At 41.4% G+C, this 27,723-nt stretch overlaps 1 protein-coding gene across 1 annotated transcript in view; it reads right to left on the bottom strand.

The window, feature by feature from the left end:
- The window catches only part of gpc6a (glypican 6a), a 188,821-nt gene that overhangs the window by 143,586 nt on the left and 17,512 nt on the right, over positions 1–27,723 (bottom strand). Inside the window, exon 2 of the mRNA XM_053615044.1 lies at positions 448–606. Within this exon, the coding sequence (XP_053471019.1) occupies positions 448–606 (159 nt within the window). The remainder of the gene's footprint in view (positions 1–447; positions 607–27,723) is intronic.

Below are 27,723 nucleotides of genomic sequence, written 5' to 3'. Positions count from 1 at the left end.
GTGAAATGAGGTACAAGAAGCATGAAGGAAGATTAATTGTGGGGGAGGGGTTAGAATTAGGGGTGGAGTTAGAATGATGGGTGGGCTAGAGTGAAAGGGGAGGTTAAATTCAGGGGTAGAGTGAACATGCTACCACACTAACACTCCCTAATATAAATATTAACACACTAACACACCATAACACAACCCAGTAACATACACTAGCACACTCTAATAGAAATGCCAACACACAATGATACACACTAACACACCCTAAAATAAATGCTAACACACACTAACACTCCCGTTTATTAACACTAACACAACATGATGCATGTTAATACACCCTAACATGAACGCTAAAATATACTACAAACGTGAACACACTGTAACACGCAATAACACACATTAACTCTCGCATTTAAACCTACTAACAACAAGACAGAAACATGACTTCCTGTGTCTCACCGTCGAACTTCCTGTGTTTGGTGGTGAATACAGTTCTCAGGGCACTGCTGCTCTCCTCCATCAGGCGTTCGAGATCGGCTTTACTGCGATGTGCAAGGGCGTCCTCCATCTCCACCCCACAGCATGTGTACTCCTGAGAACACACACGCAGGTGCTCACCTGTGGAGACACACACACATTTTATTACACCCACAGCTTTTGCCCAGATCACACAGCACCCGAGAGAAATACCAACTGGATCTAATGATGCGTTTCAGCTCGCTGTGACATCATTAATTAGTGACGCCCTATATCAGTCACCCAAATATAAATATGCATTCATTTGCATGAATTTGCATCCCAAGGATACGCGTGTGTGTGTGTGTGTGTGTGCGTTCTTTCTCCAGTGCTCTGTATTGTTGTTCTTAAGATTTCTATCACTGATTAAAAAGTAGTTCCACCACAAGCACGTTGCTAAGCATTAAGCCACTGTGATAACAAAATGAAAACTAGCTAGTGTTGCTAGCATAAAAACTAACTCAGCTAGCAACACTGCATTAGCTTTCAAGGTTCTGTAGTTAAACATTAGCTTAATAAAATGCTAGCTGACTATTTAACTAGAAGGCCAGCTATATAAAGGCTATTTTCAAAAAGTTAGCATTTATGCCTAGGTAGTGTTCCTACTAGAACATCAGTTATATCAAAGGTTCTTTCCAAAGCTCTAAAGTTCACAGCTAGCTGGTGCCAATTTTAAGGTTCAGACACTGCTAGACACTCATTTCTGTAACTAGTTCCTTCTTTTAGAATTAGAAAAACACTACAATTTATGATTAGCTTGCTATTGGAAAATGGAATAAACTACATTAGCTAGCTAATGTGCTGCTTCAGGCCCCTGTTATGTTTATAGGTACAGTATATTGGCTAATCAATGAGACACGCTCAAACTTTCGTACTCGTTTCTTGACAGAAAGTGCACAAGAGCCATGTTTATTCATTAAGACAGTGATTATGCGCCTGTTCTGTGTGCCGTGTGTGAAATGAAACGTGAATTGAATGTGTGGTGACATTAAAATGTGCTGAGTGGGTGAGTTTAAATCTGTGTGTGTGTGTGTGTGTACTCTGTGCCACACTGACACAGAGCAGCGCTGCAGCTTGAAATAAATATCACAGTGATTAGCGTGCTAAACTCAGGTCTGTAGGTAAAGTTTAGCTCCTGCAGTGATGCCTCAAACTCTTCTAGAATGATGGTCTCTAACTACCAAGCTATGTATCAGTGGTATACTTCTATAGCTATACTACCAATAACAGCTGCTCGAAGTCATGCTAGCTAGCTTACTTTAAAAGCAAGCTAAGTAAAGTTAGAGAATAATTAGCTAATTTGCTAATAATATTAATGCTAAAAGCATTATTGAAAGTTTGAGAAATGAGAACAGGTCTGAATGGGTGTGGCTAGAAGGATATATGGAAATAAGTGCAACTCTAAATGGGTGTAGCATGAAGCCATAAAAGGAAATGTTGGGTGTCTCTGAGGTCATATATGGAAATTCGAGCATTGTTGAGTTGGAATGCCTTAAAGGCCATAAATGGAAATGAGGGTTTGTCTGTAAGGTCATATTGTTACGCCACGGCGAACTTGCGGACACAATACTCAGATGGCGGCGCCGCTTACAAACATGGCGGACAAGGACTACACTTCCCGGCCATGCCCGCACTCAAGTTCACCTGAGTATTGATCACCAACACCTGTGCAGCTCATAAGTTATAAAAGGCCTTGTTAACCTTCGCGCCCTCGCAAAGTAAACGCTCAGTTCTCGTGACTTAGTTGTGTTACCAAGCCTATAGCTTTCGTCTAGATTTTCTTGGTTCTTGGACTTTCCTGCCTGTTATTTATGATTACGATTCCTGTCTCATTTGGATTGTTCACCTGATCGCATAACTTTTGCCTATTTCCTGTGTTTCCTCTTACGTCGCTTCTGTACACGCCACCCTGCCCGTCCGCGCTTGTCTCCAGCAGGTATCGTGACACATATACAGAAATACTGTAAGGTCACCTGTGGATAGATGTGGTTTCAAGCCTTATATTGCAATGTGGCTTTGTGTCCATATACAGAAATGAGAGCAGTTCTGAATAGGTGTGGCTTGATGCTATAAATGAGAATGTGGGTATGTCTTTAAAACTATATTTGGTAATATGACACCTCTGAATGGGTGTCGCTTGAAGGATATGAGAATATAAGCAGGGCTTTCAAGTTTTATCAAAAGTTTGGAGTGAGGTTATCTGTTAGGCTAGGAGCCACTCAAATATATGCAGCAGCCAGAAGCCCCTCAGCCCCTCAGAATGCTCAAGTTTTTCAAGCAGTTCCATTTTAGCTATTGTTCATAATTAACCAGCACAAATAGAAATGATAACAATTGGTAAATCTGATAAAAGACAGACAAATTCATCCAAATAAAATAATTTATATATATATTTCAGAAATACAAATGTATCAAAAATAAAAAGAAATTTAGCCCCAAACGAGCCAACTGAACAGCAGTGGTCAATGCGCATACTGTACACATACAGTAGGATTGCAGAACTTGTCCTGCGCATGTATGTCAAGCTGTGTGTGTGTGTGTGTGTGAAAGTACACATTTCAGTTTATGAATGGTGTTTTGTGTTGTAAGTGTTTGTTGCACATCTTGATGCCTTGATGACGGGGTAGGGGCTCCCACTTAAAGCACTGTGGCTCAAGGCCAGCCGTTTTCACAGTCATTATGGATGACTGCGCTCAGTCCAGAGCCAAACTGTTCCTAGTTTTGGTTTTGTTCAAACCCACAATGGAGAACATCTGCATCTGCATTCGAGTGGGGAAGAACTAAAACCAGATTGGCAAACTTAGACAGCCTTCCAAATCTTTTCAAACCTTTAAACCTTTTAAAAAAATGAACCAGTGAGGCCTAATTACTCTCTTAAATTTTTTACTTGGATTCATTAAGTTGATTAAGTAAATGTCAAAGGGTGTAGAATATCTCTTACCCTATTTTTTATTGATGACATATAAAATAATAATTTAGCACGAATTTGGCTATATTCCCCAACATCAGCTCTCACTATCTTTGATCACAGGCAAGTGATTTCATCCAGGAATTGTAAAATCACAATGCTAAAAATTTTTTTTAAAAAGAAGGGTTTCCTACCGCATTCATCAGATTTTGCTCTTCCAACTGCCACTCCATGTGTGCGCGCATACATGTTGCCTAGACACAAATGTGCTTGCAGCGGGATCAGGTAATTTACCCGGAAACAACAAATTCTAATTTCTGATTGGCTGGTAGGTGGCATTTAACTCTGTATAACTCGAGACAGCTATGAACTTGGCAGAAAACTTCCCTCCGTATGCCTGTGGGACAAGAGACTTGAGAGCCCTGCAGGTCTGGATGCCCAATTCCGATTGGTTGACTATAGCCAATTTTTTTGACAACCCGCTTACATCTTCTTTGAAAAGTGATTTATATCTGCATTTACACTATACGCTTCGTGAAACAACCCAAGGTAGACATCACCGGAAAAGCTTAGGCTGAAAAGGAAGTAAAATTGGCGCAATTTGTAACGGACGCAGATGAAAATATAATACAAGTTTTTGCTTTCCACACCATATTTAAAGGTAAGCAAAACACCGGTATCTTAAGCCCTTGTTGCAGCCAGGGCGAATGTAGCAATTATCGCTGCTACATTGGTTCAGAAGGGCGTGTGGATGTGGCAAAGGACTCAAGATGGGTAGGATCAATTTGTTGAAACCTGGGGTCAGGAACAGTGGGTCAGCAACTTTCGTATGAGACGAGAAACATTTTATATGTTGTGCAGTTTTGCCTGCACTGTCTCTTCTCGCCAAAGGCTCAAAACATATACAACTTCGGCATGACTCTACTGGGTTGATCCTTCGCCCTCCATTGCGCCATGAGAGTTCTGTTTTCATGGTTGGTGTCCATCTGAGTTGATGTAATTCGCCACTGTCACTTTTTCAATGACGAACAACTCACATTGACAAGGGAATATCCGATCTGTCCGCTTACATGGCAGACGCAAATGCACATATCCATAAGCACGGATTCATATCAGAGTTATTTCCAGACTTGAGAATCTGAGAATATCGGAATCCATGTGCTTTTTTCCTGCTTACACGTTCATGGGTCAGCTGTTCCACATGGGAGGAAAAAATCGGAATTGGGTCACTTGAACCATGTAGTGTAAATGCGGCCTTAGTGTCCATATATGGAAATGACAGCAGTTCTGAGTCGGCCTCCATTAGAAATGGAAGAGCACATGGCTCTGACTAGGCAAACTTTGTAAGCCATATATGGTAATGTAGCCTCTATTTGTGTCCATATATGGAAATTAGCATGGCTCTTTTTAAGCATATGTTTAGACCAATGTGGGTGAATGGGGGGAAATGTAACCCTGAATGGGTATGGCCGGAAGCTATAAATGGGAATGTGGGCATGTCTTTAAGACCACATATGGTAATAAGGACACCTCTGAATAGGATCTGGGTTACTGATCGGAAGGTCGGGGGTTCAAGCCCCAGCACTGCCAAGCTGCCACTGTTGTGCCCTTGAGCAAGGCCCTTAACCCTCTCTGCTCCAGGGGCACTGTATCATGGCTGACCCTGCGCTCTAACCCCAACTTCCTAACATGCTGGGGTATGCGAAGAAAAGAATTTCACTGTGCATATGTATAAGTGACCAATAAAGATTCGTTATTATCGTTATCATTATATATGGAAATGACAGCAGTTCTGAGTCGGCCTCCTTTGGAAATGGAAAAGAATGTGTCTCTGACTAGGCAAACTTTGTAAGCCATATAAGGTAATGTAGCCTATATTTGTGTCAATATATGGAAATTAGCATGGCTCTTTTTAGGTATATGTTTAGACCATAGATGGAACATGGGCGAATGTGGACAAATGTAGGCCTCTGAATGGGTATTGCCTGAAGTGATAAATGGGAATGTGCCTGTGTCTTTGTATTCATATATGTGACTTTGAGTAGGTACAGCCAAACAGCGATTTTACAGACGATCATGTGATTATGGCCTGCTCTTTAATTGGTCAGCCAAATACAACTCAGTGTGGTTAAACAACAACACAGTGGAGCAATGTGTGCGTGTGCGTGCGTGTGTGTGTGTGTGAGTGTGTGTTCGTGTGTCAGCACAGAGCTGATAAAGCGTTCATGTGATGGATCGTTCAGGAACCGCAGAGGAACAGAAACCTGATCTCTCCGTTAATTCACTAATAAACTCATACACACTCTTCTCTTCTCACAGTCACCGCAAATACATCGCCATCGATTCTCCATCACACACACATACACATGACAGCCAACAACGTTGGAGTGAGATCTCCTTCTTCGTCTTCTTCAGAGCTGCACTGTGGATTTTCTTTCATCCTATCTTACTCTTTGTTCCTCAATTATTTCTCAAACCCACAGACGTGTTCTATTTGGGTACAGTAGTTTCCTGACCATGTCCTTGTGTATTGTGTGTTGTTTTTTTCCCCCATTAAAGTATAACACAGATAATTCTGACCTGAACAGCTGTGAGCGGTATTTCCACTCCAAGTTCAGTGTGATGAAGCGGAAATGTGGACTGATGATGTGTCTGCCATCTGGACTTCCTCGCTACAGTCCCACATCCCCTTGCTCACTCCCCACTGAGATTGAGATCTGAATGAAACGCATCCAAATGAGACACAGGGAGAATTCCCTAAATCCAGCACCACCATATGCTGCTGCGACGCTAAGCAAACTTTTACAAAAACGCCAAAGTGTTCAGGATACTAAGTCTGTGTTCCAATTCTTTGTTTCACACCTCCGCTAGTCCATTTCCTCTAGTTTGAGTCCATGTTTTAGTTCTTTGTTGATGAAGGAGCTGTACGTAGTTACAAGCTAAATATTTTGCTCACTGACCACTTAGCAGTCCTCCTACTTAGCATGATAGTCACTCAGCAAACCTGCTGCTTAGCACTCTAGACCCAAATTAGCTTCTTAGTACAACAGCCACCTAGCAAACATTTTACTTAAAATAGCCACTTACCATTCTATTCAGTTACCACTTAGGAAAATCAAAACATACTAGTTAAAGTATGTTAACTAGCTGTTGTTTTAAGTGGCTAGCACACTACATAGCAAAAGATGCTGATTTACTAACGGCTAGTGTGATAACTACATGTTATTTTATGTGGCTATCTCACTTAAGAGATTTGCTAGTGAGATTACCATGCTAAACTCAAATCAGCTAATTAGTACATTAGCCAATTAGCAAACCTTTTACTTATCACATTAATCACTTAGTACAAACACTACTTCCATTTCCAGTAAGCCGTTACCTTATCACACTAGCCATTGTAGCTATGCTGTGCGCTAGCCACTTTAAAACAACAGCTAGCTGCTGCAAGATATAGAGAGGTTTCTAGGCCATTTTAGTCATTTCCTGGGTATTTAAAAGCAAATTACTAAACCTATTTACTTTTCTGCATAAATTATAATTATTAGTTTAAAATTGCATGTTCTGGGGAAACTTTAAAGTCTCTGAAGATGGCAAAAAAAAAGTTTCTGGTATTGCAACAGTAGAGTGAAATACTTGTTGGAGTTGTTAGTTGTGTTTCTCCATATTGCATCAGATGAAAATATTCTATGTTATGGCCACAATAACCAACTCAGAATATTAATCTACTTTCCTCCGCAAGCCGCACACTTCCTGTTCTAACTTTATTTAACCGGATTTATTAAACTGGATTTTTCTCTCTCACACAGCGGAGCTGTGGTTGTGCTACACTCATTTAAACCTGCATTGATTTGGGGATAAATGCTTATTTTCATTTCCGCACTACAAACTCTAAAAGTTTCTCATGAAGCTGAAGGTTTGAGCTGAAACTTAAAGAGTCGGAGCCACAAATCAGCTGGAGACACTTACAAACACCACACACAAAGACTACTGTACAGCAACACTCCAGTGTTCACTACAGAGAGAGACTACATAAGGACTCTACTGTACAGACACACTACAATGTACACTACATAGAGAGACTGCATAGGGATATTAAATAGGGACACCACTGAGCAGAAACACGACAATATACACTTCATGGAGAAAATACATGGGGACAATACTGAACAGCAACTCTCCAATGTACACTACATAGGGAGACTGCATAGGGACTCTACTGTATATCAACAGTTCAGTATACACTACACAGAGCCATCACATGGGGATACTCCACAGAAAGCCTATTGTACAACACTGAAATGTACATAAACACTACATAGGGACACTACACAGAGATCCTACTGTACATCTGCCTACATAAACACTACATAGGGACACTACACAGAGATCCTACTGTACACTACCCTACATAAACACTATATAGGGACACTACACAGAGATCCTACTGTACATCTCCCTACATAAACACTACATAGGGACACTACACAGAGATCCTACTGTACATCTCCCTAAATAAACACTACATAGGGACACTACACAGAGATCCTACTGTACATCTCCCTACTTAAACACTACATAGGGGCACTACACAGAGATCCTGCTGTACACCATCCTACACAAACACTACATAGGGACACTACACAGAGATCCTACTGTACATCTCCCTACATAAACACTACATAGGGACACTACACAGAGATCCTACTGTACATCTCCCTACATAAACACTACATAGGGACACTACACAGAGATCCTACAGTACACCACCCTACATAAACACTACATAGGGACACTACACAGAGATCCTACTGTACATCTCCCTAAATAAACACTACATAGTGACACTACACAGAGGTCCTACTGTACATCTCCCTACATAAACACTACATAGGGACACTACACAGAGGTCCTACTGTACATCTCCCTTCATAAACACTACATAGGGACATTATGTACAACTCCCTACATAAACACTGAATAGGGACACTATGTACATGTCCCTACATAAACACTGCATAGGGACACTATGTACATCTTCCTACATAAACACTGCATAGGGACACTATGCACATCTCCCTACATAAACACTGCATAGGGACACTATGCACATCTCCCTACATAAACACTGCATAGCGACACTATGTACATGTCCCTACATAAACACTGCATAGGGACATTATGTACATCTCCCTACATAAACACTGCATAGGGACACTATGTACATCTCCCTACATAAACACTGCACAGGGACACTATGTACATCTCCCTACATAAACACTGCATAGGGACACTATGTACATGTCCCTACATAAACACTGCATAGGGACACTATGTACATGTCCCTACATAAACACTGCATAGGGACACTATGCGCATCTCCCTACATAAATACTGCATAGGGACACTACACAGAGATCCTACTGTACATCTCCCTACATAAACACTACATAGTGACACTACACAGAGGTCCTACTGTACATCTCCCTACATAAACACTACATAGGGACACTACACAGAGGTCCTACTGTACATCTCCCTTCATAAACACTACATAGGGACACTATGTACAACTCCCTAAAATAAACACTGCATAGGGACACTATGTACATGTCCCTACATAAACACTGCATAGGGACACTATGTACATGTCCCTACATAAACACTGCATAGGGACACTATGTACATCTTCCTACATAAACACTGCATAGGGACACTATGCACATCTCCCTACATAAACACTGCATAGGGACACTATGCGCATGTCCCTACATAAACACTGCATAGGGACACTATGCACATCTCCCTACATAAACACTGTATAGGGACACTATGCACATCTCCCTACATAAACACTGCATAGGGACACTATGCACATCTCCCTACATAAACACTGCATAGGGACACTACACAGAGGTCCTACTGTACATCTCCCTTCATAAACACTACATAGGGACACTATGTACATCTTCCTACATAAACACTGCATAGGGACACTATGCACATCTCCCTACATAAACACTGCATAGGGACACTACACAGAGATCCTACTGTAAATCTCCCTACATAAACACTACATAGTGACACTACACAGAGGTCCTACTGTACATCTCCCTACATAAACACTACATAGGGACACTACACAGAGGTCCTACTGTACATCTCCCTTCATAAACACTACATAGGGACACTATGTACATGTCCCTACATAAACACTGCATAGGGACACTATGTACATCTTCCTACATAAACACTGCATAGGGACACTATGCACATCTCCCTACATAAACACTGCATAGGGACACTATGCACATCTCCCTACATAAACACTGCATAGGGACACTATGCACATGTCCCTACATAAACACTGCATAGGGACACTATGCACATGTCCCTACATAAACACTGCATAGGGACACTATGTACATGTCCCTACATAAACACTGCATAGGGACACTATGTACATCTCCCTACATAAACACTGCATAGGGACACTATGTACATGTCCCTACATAAACACTGCATAGGGACACTATGTACATCTCCCTACATAAACACTACATAGGGACACTACACAGAGATCCTACTGTACATCTCCCTACATAAACACTACATAGGGACACTACACAGAGGTCCTACTGTACATCTCCCTTCATAAACACTACATAGGGACACTATGTACATGTCCCTACATAAACACTGCATAGGGACACTATGTACATCTTCCTAAATAAACACTGCATAGGGACACTATGCACATGTCCCTACATAAACACTGCATAGGGACACTATGCACATCTCCCTACATAAACACTGCATAGGGACACTATGCACATGTCCCTACATAAACACTGCATAGGGACACTATGCACATGTCCCTACATAAACACTGCATAGGGACACTATGTACATGTCCCTACATAAACACTGCATAGGGACACTATGTACATCTCCCTACATAAACACTGCATAGGGACACTATGTACATGTCCCTACATAAACACTGCATAGGGACACTATGTACATCTCCCTACATAAACACTACATAGGGACACTACACAGAGATCCTACTGTACATCTCCCTACATAAACACTACATAGGGGCACTACACAGAGATCCTACTGTACATCTCCCTACATAAACACTACATAGGGACACTACACAGAGATCCTACTGTACACCACCCTACATAAACACTACATAGGGACACTACACAGAGATCCTACTGTACATCTCCCTACATAAACACTACATAGTGACACTACACAGAGATCCTACTGTACATCTTCCTACATAAACACTACATAGGGACACTACACAGAGATCCTACTGTACACCACCCTACTTAAACACTACATAGGGGCACTACACAGAGATCCTGCTGTACACCATCCTACACAAACACTACATAGGGACACTACACAGAGATCCTACTGTACATCTCCCTACATAAACACTACATAGGGACACTACACAGAGATCCTACTGTACATCTCCCTACATAAACACTACATAGGGACACTACACAGAGATCCTACAGTACACCACCCTACATAAACACTACATAGGGACACTACACAGAGATCCTACTGTACATCTCCCTAAATAAACACTACATAGTGACACTACACAGAGGTCCTACTGTACATCTCCCTACATAAACACTACATAGGGACACTACACAGAGGTCCTACTGTACATCTCCCTTCATAAACACTACATAGGGACATTATGTACAACTCCCTACATAAACACTGAATAGGGACACTATGTACATGTCCCTACATAAACACTGCATAGGGACACTATGTACATCTTCCTACATAAACACTGCATAGGGACACTATGCACATCTCCCTACATAAACACTGCATAGGGACACTATGCACATCTCCCTACATAAACACTGCATAGCGACACTATGTACATGTCCCTACATAAACACTGCATAGGGACATTATGTACATCTCCCTACATAAACACTGCATAGGGACACTATGTACATCTCCCTACATAAACACTGCACAGGGACACTATGTACATCTCCCTACATAAACACTGCATAGGGACACTATGTACATGTCCCTACATAAACACTGCATAGGGACACTATGTACATGTCCCTACATAAACACTGCATAGGGACACTACACAGAGATCCTACTGTACATCTCCCTACATAAACACTACATAGTGACACTACACAGAGGTCCTACTGTACATCTCCCTACATAAACACTACATAGGGACACTACACAGAGGTCCTACTGTACATCTCCCTTCATAAACACTACATAGGGACACTATGTACAACTCCCTAAAATAAACACTGCATAGGGACACTATGTACATGTCCCTACATAAACACTGCATAGGGACACTATGTACATGTCCCTACATAAACACTGCATAGGGACACTATGTACATCTTCCTACATAAACACTGCATAGGGACACTATGCACATCTCCCTACATAAACACTGCATAGGGACACTATGTGCATGTCCCTACATAAACACTGCATAGGGACACTATGCACATCTCCCTACATAAACACTGTATAGGGACACTATGCACATCTCCCTACATAAACACTGCATAGGGACACTATGCACATCTCCCTACATAAACACTGCATAGGGACACTACACAGAGGTCCTACTGTACATCTCCCTTCATAAACACTACATAGGGACACTATGTACAACTCCCTACATAAACACTGCATAGGGACACTATGTACATGTCCCTACATAAACACTACATAGGGACACTATGTACATCTTCCTACATAAACACTGCATAGGGACACTATGCACATCTCCCTACATAAACACTGCATAGGGACACTACACAGAGATCCTACTGTAAATCTCCCTACATAAACACTACATAGTGACACTACACAGAGGTCCTACTGTACATCTCCCTACATAAACACTACATAGGGACACTACACAGAGGTCCTACTGTACATCTCCCTTCATAAACACTACATAGGGACACTATGTACATGTCCCTACATAAACACTGCATAGGGACACTATGTACATCTTCCTACATAAACACTGCATAGGCACACTATGCACATGTCCCTACATAAACACTGCATAGGGACACTATGCACATCTCCCTACATAAACACTGCATAGGGACACTATGCACATGTCCCTACATAAACACTGCATAGGGACACTATGCACATGTCCCTACATAAACACTGCATAGGGACACTATGTACATGTCCCTACATAAACACTGCATAGGGACACTATGTACATGTCCCTACATAAACACTGCATAGGGACACTATGTACATCTCCCTACATAAACACTACATAGGGACACTACACAGAGATCCTACTGTACATCTCCCTACATAAACACTACATAGGGGCACTACACAGAGATCCTACTGTACATCTCCCTACATAAACACTACATAGGGACACTACACAGAGATCCTACTGTACATGTCCCTACATAAACACTACATAGGGACACTACACAGAGATCCTACTGTACACCACCCTACATAAACACTACATAGGGACACTACACAGAGATCCTACTGTACATCTCCCTACATAAACACTACATAGTGACACTACACAGAGATCCTACTGTACATCTCCCTACATAAACACTACATAGGGACACTACACAGAGATCCTACTGTACACCACCCTACATAAACACTACATAGGGGCACTACACAGAGATCCTGCTGTACACCATCCTACACAAACACTACATAGGGACACTACACAGAGATCCTACTGTACATCTCCCTACATAAACACTACATAGGGGCACTACACAGAGATCCTGCTGTACATCTCCCTACATAAACACTACATAGGAACACTACACAGAGATCCTACTGTACATCTCCCTACATAAACACTACATAGGGACACTACACAGATATCCTACTGTACACCACCCTACATAAACACTATATAGGGACACTACACAGAGATCCTACTGTACATCTCCCTACATAAACACTACATAGTGACACTACACAGAGGTCCTACTGTACATCTCCCTACATAAACACTACATAGGGACACTACACAGAGGTCCTACTGTACATCTCCCTTCATAAACACTACATAGGGACACTATGTACAACTCCCTACATAAACACTGGATAGGGACACTATGTACATGTCCCTACATAAACACTGCATAGGGACACTATGTACATCTTCCTACATAAACACTGCATAGGGACACTATGCACATGTCCCTACATAAACACTGCATAGGGACACTATGCACATCTCCCTACATAAACACTGCATAGGGACACTATGCACATGTCCCTACATAAACACTGCATAGGGACACTATGCACATGTCCCTACATAAACACTGCATAGGGACACTATGTACATGTCCCTACATAAACACTGCATAGGGACACTATGCACATGTCCCTACATAAACACTGCATAGGGACACTATGTACATGTCCCTACATAAACACTGCATAGGGACACTATGTACATCTCCCTACATAAACACTACATAGGGACACTACACAGAGATCCTACTGTACATCTCCCTACATAAACACTACATAGGGGCACTACACAGAGATCCTACTGTACATCTCCCTACATAAACACTACATAGGGACACTACACAGAGATCCTACTGTACATCTCCCTACATAAACACTACATAGGGACACTACACAGAGATCCTACTGTACACCACCCTACATAAACACTACATAGGGACACTACACAGAGATCCTACTGTACATCTCCCTACATAAACACTACATAGTGACACTACACAGAGATCCTACTGTACATCTCCCTACATAAACACTACATAGGGACACTACACAGAGATCCTACTGTACACCACCCTACATAAACACTACATAGGGGCACTACACAGAGATCCTGCTGTACACCATCCTACACAAACACTACATAGGGACACTACACAGAGATCCTACTGTACATCTCCCTACATAAACACTACATAGGGGCACTACACAGAGATCCTGCTGTACATCTCCCTACATAAACACTACATAGGAACACTACACAGAGATCCTACTGTACATCTCCCTACATAAACACTACATAGGGACACTACACAGATATCCTACTGTACACCACCCTACATAAACACTACATAGGGACACTACACAGAGATCCTACTGTACATCTCCCTACATAAACACTACATAGTGACACTACACAGAGGTCCTACTGTACATCTCCCTACATAAACACTACATAGTGACACTACACAGAGGTCCTACTGTACATCTCCCTACATAAACACTACATAGGGACACTACACAGAGGTCCTACTGTACATCTCCCTTCATAAACACTACATAGGGACACTATGTACAACTCCCTACATAAACACTGGATAGGGACACTATGTACATGTCCCTACATAAACACTGCATAGGGACACTATGTACATGTCCCTACATAAACACTGCATAGGGACACTATGTACATCTCCCTACATAAACACTGCATAGGGACACTATGTACATCTCCCTACATAAACACTGCATAGGGACACTATGTACATGTCCCTACATAAACACTGCATAGGGACACTATGTACATCTCTCTACAAAAACACTGCATAGGGACACTATGTACATCTCCCTACATAAACACTGCATAGGGACACTATGTACATCTCCCTACATAAACACTGCATAGGGACACTATGTACATCTCCCTACATAAACACTGCATAGGGACGCTATGTACATCTCCCTACATAAACACTGCATAGGGACGCTATGTACATGTCCCTACATAAACACTGCATAGGGACACTATGTACATCTCCCTACATAAACACTGCATAGGGACACTATGTACATCTCCCTACATAAACACTGCATAGGGACGCTATGTACATGTCCCTACATAAACACTGCATAGGGACACTATGTACATCTCCCTACATAAACACTGCATAGGGACACTATGTACATCTCCTTACATAAACACTGCATAGGGACACTACACAGAGATCCAACTATACATCACAATCTCTGTATCTTTCTCTTCCCCGGCTGTCTGTCTCTCTGCTCTCTAGAGCCGTCTGTCTCATCCCTGGCTATCTGTCACTCTGTGTCTGTCTCTCTCATCTGTGCATTTCTGGCTTTTACTCTCTACATGTCCATCTCTCTGCTTGCTCTATCTATCTATCTATCTATCTATCTATCTATCTATCATCATTGGCTGCCTGTCTCTCTGCATCTGTCTTTCTCATCCCTGGCTCTCTCACCACTCTTTTTATCTGTCTCTCTCATCCCCAGTCGTCTGTCTCTCTGCTCTCCTCCTGTGTAGGTGTAATGGTGTGTACATGTGCTGTCTGTCTGCTCCATCTCAAACTATTTCATGGACAATAAGCTTTATTTTTCGTGATTAACATTGTGCTGTGTGTGCTGAGAGAACAGACACACACACACACGCACACGCACACACACACACACGCGCGCACACACACACCTCAGTGCAAATAAAAATTAAGTGTGCAAAGGAGAAATAAAATGTAAACCAGGACTTGTAATAATGTAAACAGAAATGATCATGGGCTCTGTCTCAAATCACACACATCTCTCTATCAGTCTATTATCTGTCCCATTTGCTACCCGCTGTCTCTCTTCAACTCTCTATCAATCTATTATCTATTATTTCTCTCAGCTGTCTGTCTCTCTATCTGTGTTTCTGTCCAACTCTTTTGACCAAGCTGTTAGTCTATTATCTCTCTCTGTCTGTCACTTATTCATCCCAGGCTGTTTTTCCAAGCTGTCGGTCTCTCTATGACGCTTTTGTCCCCTGTCTATCTCTCTATCCGTCTTTTAACTCTTCCAACTCTTTCAGCCGCATGTCTGTCTTCTCACAGTATCGTTCTCTCTTCTGTCCCTGTTTGTGTGTCTCTCTGCACTTTTTATTTGTCTCTTTCAACCCAGTCTGTCTCTCTGCTCTGTCTTTCTGTCTCTTTAGTCTCCCACTGTCTTCTCTTTCTGCACTCCTTGTCTTTTATCCCCAGCTGTCTTTTCTCTGCTCTCTCTATCTGTCTTTTGTCAAACTCTTTTCTCCCAACTGTCATTCTCTTATCTCGGTCTCTTATCCATCCTATACATTCCCAGCTGTCTGTCTCGCTCAGTCTCTCACTTTTATCCAATTCTTTTGTCTGTCCATCTCTCTATATGTCATTTTGTCCCCAGCTGTCTGTCTCTGCTGTTTATCTTTCTTTTAGCTGACCCTTGTGTCCCTGCTGTCTGTCTGTTCTCTCTATCCACCTTTTATCCTATTCTTTAGTCTCTAGCTGTCTGACTCTCTGTGCTCTCTATCTTGTCCCCAGCTGTCTGTTACTATGCTCTCTCTATCCATCTTTTATCTGCCACTTTTCCCCCGGCTATCTGTCTCTCTATCTGTCTTATCCAAGATGTCTCTCTGCTCCAGCTGTCTTTGAGCTGACTCTTTTGTTTTTTTGTCTGTCTCTGCTCTCTCTATCTGTCCTCCTCTGTCCCATTTATTCTGAGCTGTTTGTCTTTCTGACTTTTATTTGACTTGTTTCTTCCAGCTGTCTGTCTCTCTGCTGTCTCTATCCATCTTTTATCTGACTCTTTTGTCCATAGCTGTCTGTCTCTCTGTGCTCTCTATCTGGCTTTGATCTGTCTCATTTATTTTGAGCTGTGTTTTTCTATGACTTTTATTAAACTTTTTTTGTCCATCTCGCTTTTTCATTCCCAACTGTCTGTCTCTCTGGACTCTCTATATGCCTTTTTTCCACAGGTGTCTGTCTCTTTGGACTCTCTATTTGTCTTTTATCATTCTTTCATCCTCAGCTGTCGGTCTCTCTGGACTCTCTCTATGTCTTTTATCATTCTTTCATCCTCAGCTGTCTGTCTCTCTGGTCTGTCTATATGACATTTATCAATATTTTGTCTCCATATGTCTGTCTCTCTGAACTCTCTCTGTCTTTTATCAATCTTTCGTATCTAGCTGTCTGTCTCTCTTGACTCTCTATATGTCTTTTATCAATCTTTTGTCTCCAGCAGTCTGTCTCTCTGCTCTCCCTGTTTCTGTCTTCCCTTCCTTGCAGTCTCTAATTCATTCTTGTCTGTCTGTTGAAGTGCGCACTTGCTTAGAGGAAGAAAGTTTAGTGCTCACCCCGAAGGGAACTTCATTTATTTCTCGATTTCATTTGTAACGGATTTTAAATTCCCTTTATCCAACTTTAAAGCTCCTAATGGCTTTAACACCTTTATCTCTCACCCAGCGTCTGACCGGCTGTGTTCCAAATCAGGCTCTAACCTCATCAGCCCCTGCCTTTCTGAGCACTACAGTTCAGGTTGTCTTCAATATTATCTGCAGAAAGGTTGACGCGGCTGTGGGATTTTATTTCAGCGATGCACGAGCCATGAAGATTCCTCGGGTTTAATCCGGGGAGAGATGTAAACGTTCACTAATATTTAAATAAAAAAGATCCTAGACAGCGAAGTAGCTTCTGTAGCTGCACAAGATCTTCACATTATTACCGAATTTCACCTCATTTGCATAAAGGGGGTGGGGCGTAAGCAGCTTAAATTACCCTAACTTGAGCTGGAGGGAAGTCATTTATCCAAACCCTTTCAAAATCCTTCCAACACTTCCTTCCTGCTTTTACTTTCTTTATTCCTTTATTCTTTGTTTTTGTTTTCATTTCTGTCTTTAATTTATTCTTTTCTTTACTTGTTTTTCTTTCCATGCGTGACTTTCTTTATTACTTTCTTGACTTCTTTTTATTCCTTTCTTCTTCATTGCCATATTCTCTTTATTCCATCCTAATTGTTGGCTTCTTCCTCCCATTCTTCATGAACTTTACTTCTTTCTTTACCTGCTTTCTTCCTTCCTTTCTTTACTTGTTTTCTTGCTTTCGTTCCTCTCTTATTTACTTTCTTTACTCCCTTCTTTACTTGTTTTCTTGCTTTCTTTCCTCCCTTATTTACTTTCTTTACTCCCATCTTTACTTGTTTTCTTCCATTCTTTTTGTCCTTCCTTAACTTCCTTTATTCTTTCTATTACTGTATTCTTCCTTCCTTTACTTCCTTATTCCTTTCTTCTTTCTTATTTCCCTTTCTTCCTTGTTTTGTATACTTTATTCCAGTCTTTCCTTTTCCTTTTGATTCCATTTGTTCCTTGTTTTACTTTCTTTATTCCTTTGTTTACTTTTTTCTTCCTTCCTTTACTTTCTTTATAACTTTCTTTGTTTTTCTTCCATTCTTTCATTCTTCCTCCGTAATTTCCTTCCTTCCTTCCTGACAAGGGTCCACTCCTGAATCTCCACCTCCCTCATTTCATGACCGTGTCTAATTCTAAGCCTTTTAGTTTTATATTATACTGTATATTTGGTCCACACTCCCTACCTCGCACACTCCACTACAGCGGTGAACAGTGGGCTACCGATTGTAATGGACATCGAGACGGTAATTCAGCGTTGATGGATTCCTGCCCGAATTAGAATGTGATATTTGCATCGGGAAATCTGCAGGCGGAAATCGGAAACGAAAAATTAAGCCACTCGCGATCACGTCCGGCTGTGTTTCAACTGGAGTGTGTGCGCGTTTCTTTATTTAATCCCCTTTTTCAGTTTGTTTCAGTCGGGTGTCGTTTCACTTCCTGATAAAATGAACATCAGTCCTCTTAATCCTACACACACACACACACACGCACACACACACTGTATCAGCGCTCTAATCCCTTAAAGCGTGTGCTGAAGCACTCTTACACCGACCCCTCTCTCCACCTCTCAGTGTCTGTCTCAGATGGATTATTCTTCCAACCCCAGGAGTGTTCACGCCTCAAACTGACTCACAGTCTCTCACACATACACACAGGGTGAAAGGTTGCGTACAGGAGTGTGCCGCCTCAACAATGATGATGTGCACAGTCCTATAGTCCTCTTTTCAGCTTTATTTTCTTGGCTGACTGTGTCACACTTGCTTCCAGAATGTTCTGATAATTACTAGAATCCATTCTTCCAGCTACCTGTGCATCGTTTCCTGTGCCACTCGTTGCCGCACAACCCCAAAGCATAATAGATCCATCCCCATGTTTAACAGTTGGCCAGGTGTTCTTTTCATCACATGCTGCCAAAGATGACTTTCAAAATGCCTTTGGCTTTTCTGTTGTCACAAATAAGGTTTCCTGCTGATGACTCTTCCATGCAGATCATGTTAGTGTAAGCAGCACTGTAGAAAGGTACCACCACTCCTCTGTCAGTTAACCCTTCCTGCAGGACCTTTCTGCGCAGCATACAGGTAGCTCTGAGAGTTTTATTGGTCTTCCAGATCTTGCCATGATGTCCACAGTTCTCTTTAAATCTTTTGATTTGATTCGTTCTGAGCTTTGTGATATCTTTTTTTATAGCCTTCCCCTTCTTTGTACGCAGCAATTATTTTTTTATTTTCTCAGTCAGCTGTTTAGAGGAGCCCATGGTTGTTGACTGTTCTTTTTTTATTTCTTTCTAGTTATACCTTTCTTTCTTTCTTTCTTTCTTTCTTTCTTTTATTCTTACTATCTGCTTATAGCTTTTTAATGCTTTCTTACTGCTTGCAGTTTATTCTTTCTTTCCGCTTTTGTTTGTTTGTTTGTTTGATTGTTATTTCTTTCTGCTTGTAGCTTTCTTTCTTTCATTCTTTCTGCTTATAGCTTTTCTTCTTCCTTTCTTTCATTCACTCTTTCTTTCTGCTTATGACCTTTAGTTCTTTCTTTCTTTTTGCTTAAATATTTATTTGTTTCTTTCTTTCTGCTTTTGTTGGTTTGTTTTTTCTTTCTGCTTGTAGCTTTTAGTTCTTTCTTTCTTTCACTGTATCTTACTTTTTTCTTTCTTTCTGCTTTTATTTGTTTGATTGTTTTTTCTTACTACTTGTAGCTTTTCCTTTCTTTCATTCATTCTTTCTTTTTTGCTTATAGCTTTCAGTTCTTTTTTTCTTTCATTCTGCTTATAGATTTAGTCCTTTCTTTCTTTCTGTTTCTCTTTTCTGCTTGTAGTTTCTTTTCTTTCTTTCTTTCAGTCTTTCTTTCTTTCTTCCAGCCATTTCTGCCACAGTATTTCATACTAAAAGAGCAAATCATGTTTGAAATGGCCTCAGAAAGGCAGCGGCTTATGAGGTTAGAGCCTGATTTGGAGCACAGCCGGTCAGACGCTGGGTGAGAGATAAAGGTGTTCTTTATTTCATTTCTAATGGAATTTAAAATCCATTAGAAATGAAATACAGAAATAAATGAAGTTCCCTTTGGGTCGAACTCACTTCCACTAAACGAGTGTGCACTTCACTTTCACACTGACCTTTCAATTCTTGTCACAATATGCACGAGTGTGTGTGTGTGTGTGTGTGTGTGTGTGTGTGTGTGTGTGTTTGGAGAATGAAAAGTGAAAAGTCCTGATTCTGAATTACACACTCATTTCATGTCTGATGAAAAACAAATTGTCTTGCTGCTGCTCTGAGACTGAATAGAGCTAATGGGCACACACTCACACACACACACACACACACACACACACACACACACACACACACACAAAGACAAAACAGATATTGCCTGGAGACCCCCCCTGTCCCAGACCACTCAACTACAGCATGAGTGTTTGTCTGTGTGTGTGTGTGTGTGTGTGAGAGTTCTTGAATGTACTGTCTTTCCTCTCACAGAAAGATGTGCTGATCCCATGCAGTCTGGCTTCCACTCCACCGAGACAGCCCTGTCAACTGTTTTCTAACACACTGCAATCTGTACAGGAACCATCACATTCTCCTGAACCACTCTCTGGGCAACACAGGAACTACACACAAATTGTTATGGTCTCTCCCTCCAGCAACGTCTTACAAGGGCAACATCAAACACGGACAAAGAGTGCTAGGTCCCCTCTGCTTTATAATGTACACCACTCTCAAGCCTTCTCTCATCACTTCCCAATATCACCATCTGTCCTTCTCTCCAGAGGACGCTTTGCTCTCAACACACACACACACACACACACACACACATACACAATACTACTACACAACCAGTGCTTGTGATCCCATTAACACGTAGATGGTAGAGGTTTGGGCATAATTCTAAAAGATATATTTGGTGCAAAAACAAGATAGCTTATCAACCAAAGAACACCATACCCACAGTGAAGCATGGTGTTGGCAGCATCATACTATGCGACTGCTTCTCTTTAGCTGGGACTGGTGCTCTAGTCAAGAAAGCAATCTATTTTGGCACAAAACTATGCAGGAGATGAAGAAAAATTCCACCTTCCTGCACAGCAACAAGCCAAAGCACAAATCTGAGCCATGAACGAATGGCTTCAAAAGAAGAACATGAACGTTTTGAAAATGGCCGAATTAGAGCCCAGATCAAAATCCTGTCAAAAACCTGCGGAGTGATCTGAAGACGGTTGTGCACACGAGATCCCCTGACAATCTGACAGATCTAGAGCATTTTTGCAATTTTTTTCTTTTTTGTTCCTAAAACCATTCTTCATAAAAACCTGCCATTTCCACAGTGTGTAGGCTTTGTGCAACCCGTGCAGGGACTACATCAAGGATTGAGAGGACAGGTGCGTTGTGAAGGAACATTGTCAGGTACATTGTTACAGGGAATGGTGTGAAACAGGGATGAGTGCTTGCACCAACACTATTCTCGATATATCTGGGTGCGATGTTAGATGAGGCTTTTTCTGGTGTCTGAGATGTTCAGTGTCAAACAGTTTACTGCCAAATCTAAAACTAGTGTTAGAGAGGCAAGGGAACTGTTGTACGTAGATGACAGTGCCTTGATTACCCATGACACAGACACCATGCAAGAGCTGATTGACAGATTCCAATGATCTGCCTCAAATTTTGGCCTTCAAGTCAACCAAAAAAAGACAGTCTACCTTTAGCAACAAACACCCAGCCTCGAGCAAGCCAAGTCTACCTCTATCTGTGGAACAGAACTGGACAGAGTTAGCCATTTCCCATACCTCGGAAGTGCCATCTCAGAGGACAACAAATTGGACATGGAGTTGCAAACCCGTATCTCTAAAGCCACTGCCTCGTTCAGCCGATGATATCAACCTTAAAACTAAATGCCAGATCTGTCAAACAGTTGTCCTCTCGACCCTTTTGTATGGATCGGAGACCTGGACACTCTATGCCCACCAGGTTCGCAAACTGAATGCTGTGATGATGCGACACCTGCGCTCTATAATGAGTCTGAGTCTGATGGACAATATTCAGACAACCAGACAATTCTTGACAAAGCAGGGCTGGATGATATGGTGACAATTCTCTGCCAGAAAAATCTTCGCTGGACAGGTCATGTGGCGAGAATGCAAAATGATAGGCTTCGAAAAACAAGTGCTCTTTTCCCAACTCCAACAAGGCACCCGAAGTGTTGGCCACCCTCGGCTCCGCTTCAAAGATGTGGTCAAAAGAAATCTCAGGAGACAAACCATACCAACAGATACATGGTACCAACAAGCCCAAATAAGATCTTCTTGGACACAAGCCATACGGACATCAAAGTCGGACACGACTGACATCTGAGAGTACTGTATATGTGAGCTTTAACACCAAAATACTGTATTTGAAAAAATAACAAGTAAAACTCGCACACCAATGACGCCAACAAATCTAGTCCTTCTTTTTACAAATGTGTATGCCTGAAGTACCCTTAAACGTACACAGTAAACTGAGAAGAAGCTCTTGAAGAAAAAATATTTCAGACAGCTGACCTTACTGTAACCATGACCCTGTTTGGACCAATTCTGGAGTCTAATCTGCTGGTTCCAACGTGATTAACCAGACCAGGCCACCTTCTACCATTGCTCCATGATCCAGTTCTGATGCTCACGTGCCCATTGTAGGCACTTTAGGCAGTGGACAGGGGCCAGCATGGTCAATCTGACCAGTCTGTAGCTACACAGCAAGCTGCGATGCACTGTGTGTTCTGACACCTTTCTATAACAGTCAGCCTCTTCAACGGGATCGGACCAGACGGGCTAGCCTGCGCTCCCCATGTGCATCAGTGAGCCTTGGGTGCCCATGACCCTGTCACCGGTTCATCAGTTGTCCTTCCTTGGACCCCTTTTGGTAGGTACTAACCACTGCATGCCGGGAACACCCCACAAGATCTGCCGTTTTGGAGATGCTATGACCTAATCATCTAACCATCACAATTTGGCCCTTATCAAAGTCACTCAGATCCTTATGCTTGCCCATTTTTCCTGCTTACAGCCCATCAACTTCAAGAACTGTTCACTTGCTGCCTAATATATCCCACCCCTTGACAGGTGCCAATGAGATAATCAGCGTTATTCACATCACCTGTCAGTGGTTTTAATGTTATTCCTGATTGGTATATAAGCATCTTTTTATTTTAAAAATATTAAAATTTCTGATTTAAAAAAAGTGAGGTCTTGTACGAGATCATACTATTAAAGTCTTGCACAAATTCTGTGGCAGACTGTCATATCAGCTGGTTTCACATGCTTTGTGATTCACACTAATTCAATGATGCAACACTGCTCCTATTGGTGCCTTTTTTCATTAAGATTTCTGACACTGATTTGGTTGTGAAGAAAGTCGGCATTACAATTACAAAATTGTCAAATGAAACTCAAGATATTAATCACAAGGTCTTGATTTATTACCCATTAGTTCAAATGAGAAACCGAGGAATTCAGGCAACAATTTTGATAAAGTATTTTTTTTTTTAAGTCACTTTGAAAAATGTCTCTTCCAAGTGTCTCTCCTTTACCTTCTAGACTAGGCATCTCGGTTTTCTCTATTTATGCTGACTTTCCAACATTAAAACATCTACAGATCTTGTTTAGCAGGTGTGTTTGTATGTGTGTGTGTGTGTGTGTGTAATGAAGTCTCATGTGTGTGAGTCTTGGTCTCTTTTTATCCTCTCAATTCCTGCAGGACCACTAAACACAGCAACACCTTATATTCCCTCTTGCCTAATTAACCCCAGTACACACACACACACACACACACACACACACACAGGGTTAAAACAGCCCCTTGTTTTCATGACACGTAATACCTCTGGTGCGCAGGTGACTTATTATAATCAGAGTATGTGTCACTGTGGGAGAACCGAGGAGCCCTGTGGGGTGTATATGTGTGTGAGTGTGTGAGTGTGTGTGTGTGTGTGTGTGCATGCACATGATCCTCAGTAGAGGATGCGAGAAATCCATAATGCTCTGAGAGAAGCAAAGAAATACAACCATAACCGAACAAGGAATAATTATGTTCATTTGATTCATCACGCTGAGTCACCCAATTCAATTAAAAGACTCAAATGAACAATTGTCCAGAAGTCGCTTCTCTCTGATTCAAAGTGAATTAGAGTGATGAATCATACAGATAATGTTTTGATCTATATAATTCTCATGGTCTATTAGGTACCACATCGGTATACCGGTGCATCTCAAAAAATTTGAATACCGTGGAAAAGTTTTTTTTTTCCATAATTTAATTCAAAAAGTGGAACTTTCATATATTCTAGATTCATTACACATAAAGTGAAATATTTCAAGCTTTTTATGTTTTAATCCTCATGATTATGGCTTACAGCTCATGGAAATCAAAAATCCAGTATCTCAAAATATTAGAATAAAGAATTTCCACGATACTCTTATTTCTTTTAGGTGCGCCTGTATATAATATATAAACTGGCAAATCAGAATCACAAGCCTTGTGGCTGTGAGAACAAGCTGTTCTCAAATCATACAATCCCCTCTGAAACTATTGGAACCGCAAGGCCAATTCAATTCTTTTTTGCTGTAGACTGAAAACATTTGGGTTTGAGATCAAAATATGAATATGAAAAGAAAGATCAGAATTTCAGCTTTTATTTCCGGGTATTTATATCTCGATGCGTTAAACGGCATAGAACACAGCACACTTTGTATAAGAGCACCCATATTGTCGGCGAGAAAATAATTTACTCTTGGTTTTAGCCTTCAGTTTAACCTTTGAAGACTACATTTGTTGCTGAAAAGGATAAACCAACATAAAGATCAGAGAGCTGTCTATGGGAGAAAAGCAAGCCATTTTGAAACTGAGAAAAGAAGGAAGAGAGAGAGAGAGAAAGAAAGATAGATAGATAGAGAGAGAGAGAGAGTACTTTATTGATTCCCAAGGGAAAATCTGGTAAAAAATCAATCAGAGGCATTGCACAAACATTGGGTATAGCCAATACAACAATTTTGAATGTCCTGAAAAAGAAAGAAACCACTGGTGTACTAAGCCAGTGGTTTTCAAAGTGGGGGCCGCCCCAGGGGCGCCTGGGGGGCCTCAACAATTTGGTGTGAAAAATAAATTCTCACTCTCAGACAACCACACACACACACACACACACACACACACACACACACACAATCAATTCCTAATGTAATGTAATGTAAAGATGTAAGATGTAATTATTAATAAAAAAGGGGGATATATTCAGAAGTCTGTATTTTTAATGTGTTTTAAAGACAGGGGGCCTCGGTCAAATGTTAATGCCGTTTGGGGGGCCTTGCCCTGGAAAAGTTTGGGAACCACTGTACTAAGCAACAGACACCGAATGGGTCAGCCAAGGAAAACAACAGCAGTTGATGATAGAAACACTGTGAGAGCTGTGAAGAAAAACCCAAAAACAACAGTTAGTGACATCAACAACCACCTCCACAGGGCATGGGTGAAGGTGTCACAATCCACCGTTCGAAGAAGACTCCGAGAATAGAAATATACAGGCCATAAAACAAGATGCAAACCACTCATCAGCAGTAAGAACGTTCTGGAAGCAAGATTAACCTCTACCAAAGTCATGGAAAGGTGTGGAGAAAAAATGGATCCGCTCATGATCTAAAGCATGAAGCAGTTTATTAAGAAATTCTTTAGGCTGTTATTGTCACTGCTGCAGTGTGCTAGACATATAAAGTAAATCAGAGTAGTGAATCAAATGAATCAAAACATATTTAATTATAATTATTGATCAATAGTTCAATTCACTTACATGGATAATTTAAAAGAATTCAATTACATTTTAAGAGCTTACAGATTACTAGTTATCACTGGGTGTATTTATGCTTATATGCCCTAATATATAAGAGCTTTAATTAATTTGATTCATCATCTTGATTCACTGAAAAGTGTGACTTTATTAAATGAATCGATTCACCTGACTGATTGTTCAGTTGTTCAGAATGAGTCAGGCACAGTGATTCACTAAATCACAGCACTTTTAAGTGAATCAGGGTAGCCAGTAGCTGCTGAGGTGGGCGGCTTGTTTAGACGGCTTGTATAATTCATTTTGCTGAATAATCTCTTTTTTTTCCCCCCAGGGGGCCTTGCACAATTAACGCTAATTACACAGCAATGCTAACACACACTGTGTGTGTGCATTATTGGGGTGTGTGCACACAGATCAGAGATGAGTTTAGTGTGTTGTGGGCGCTGCTTTGATCACTCTAGTGAACATTAATAAACCACTAAACAACTAGCCCTGTACGCTAATCACTCGTATGCCAATCATTCTGATGCTAATCACCTCGGGTGCGTCTATTCCGGTCTGAGGATGGTGCGCGTATGTTGTTTCTCCTCAAAAACCCACCCACACACCCACACAGACGGAGCAGTGGTATGTGAGGTTTGTGTAGATACTAATAATGGAGCCATCACAGCTGCTGTGCATGCTGGGAAATCTGGTAGCTGTATAATAATAGAATTTCCAACCGATTATCAACATGACATGAGCCAACTGACCACACACACACACACACACACTGAGCTTGAATACAATAATAGTGCTGTAACAGAAAGCAAAACAACACACCCACAGTGTGAGAGAAAACCAAGCAAAGTGAAGAAGGAAAGTGAGACAGTGAGTATAAGTAAACAAGAGAGCAAGTGGACGAATAAACTGAAGAATAAGTGAAGGAGAAGAAGTAGCCTTTATTTGTCTCATGTACATTACAGCACAGTGAAATTCTTTTTCACGTTAGGAAGTTGGGGTCAGAGTGCAGGGTCAGCCATGATTGGGCGCCCCTGGAGCAGAGAGGGTTAAGGGCCTTGCTCAAGGGCCCAACAATGGCAGCTTGGTGGTGCTGGGGCTTGAACCCCCGACCTTCTGGTAAAATGAACAAGGGAACAAGCGAAAGAATGGTAAAAGGAGCAAAGAGATATGTGTGGGTGTTTGGCAAGGTACTGTATGAATGGACAATGAACACACAGACACAGCTGTATTTCAACTAGGGGCAGAGCTGGAAAGTGTTAATTAGCATGGCAAA

Source organism: Ictalurus furcatus, chromosome 26, assembly GCF_023375685.1.
Source record: "Ictalurus furcatus strain D&B chromosome 26, Billie_1.0, whole genome shotgun sequence".
Taxonomy (NCBI): domain Eukaryota; kingdom Metazoa; phylum Chordata; class Actinopteri; order Siluriformes; family Ictaluridae; genus Ictalurus; species Ictalurus furcatus.
The sequence above is the reverse complement of the archived record's forward strand: the minus strand, read 5'-3'. Positions and strand labels throughout refer to the sequence as shown.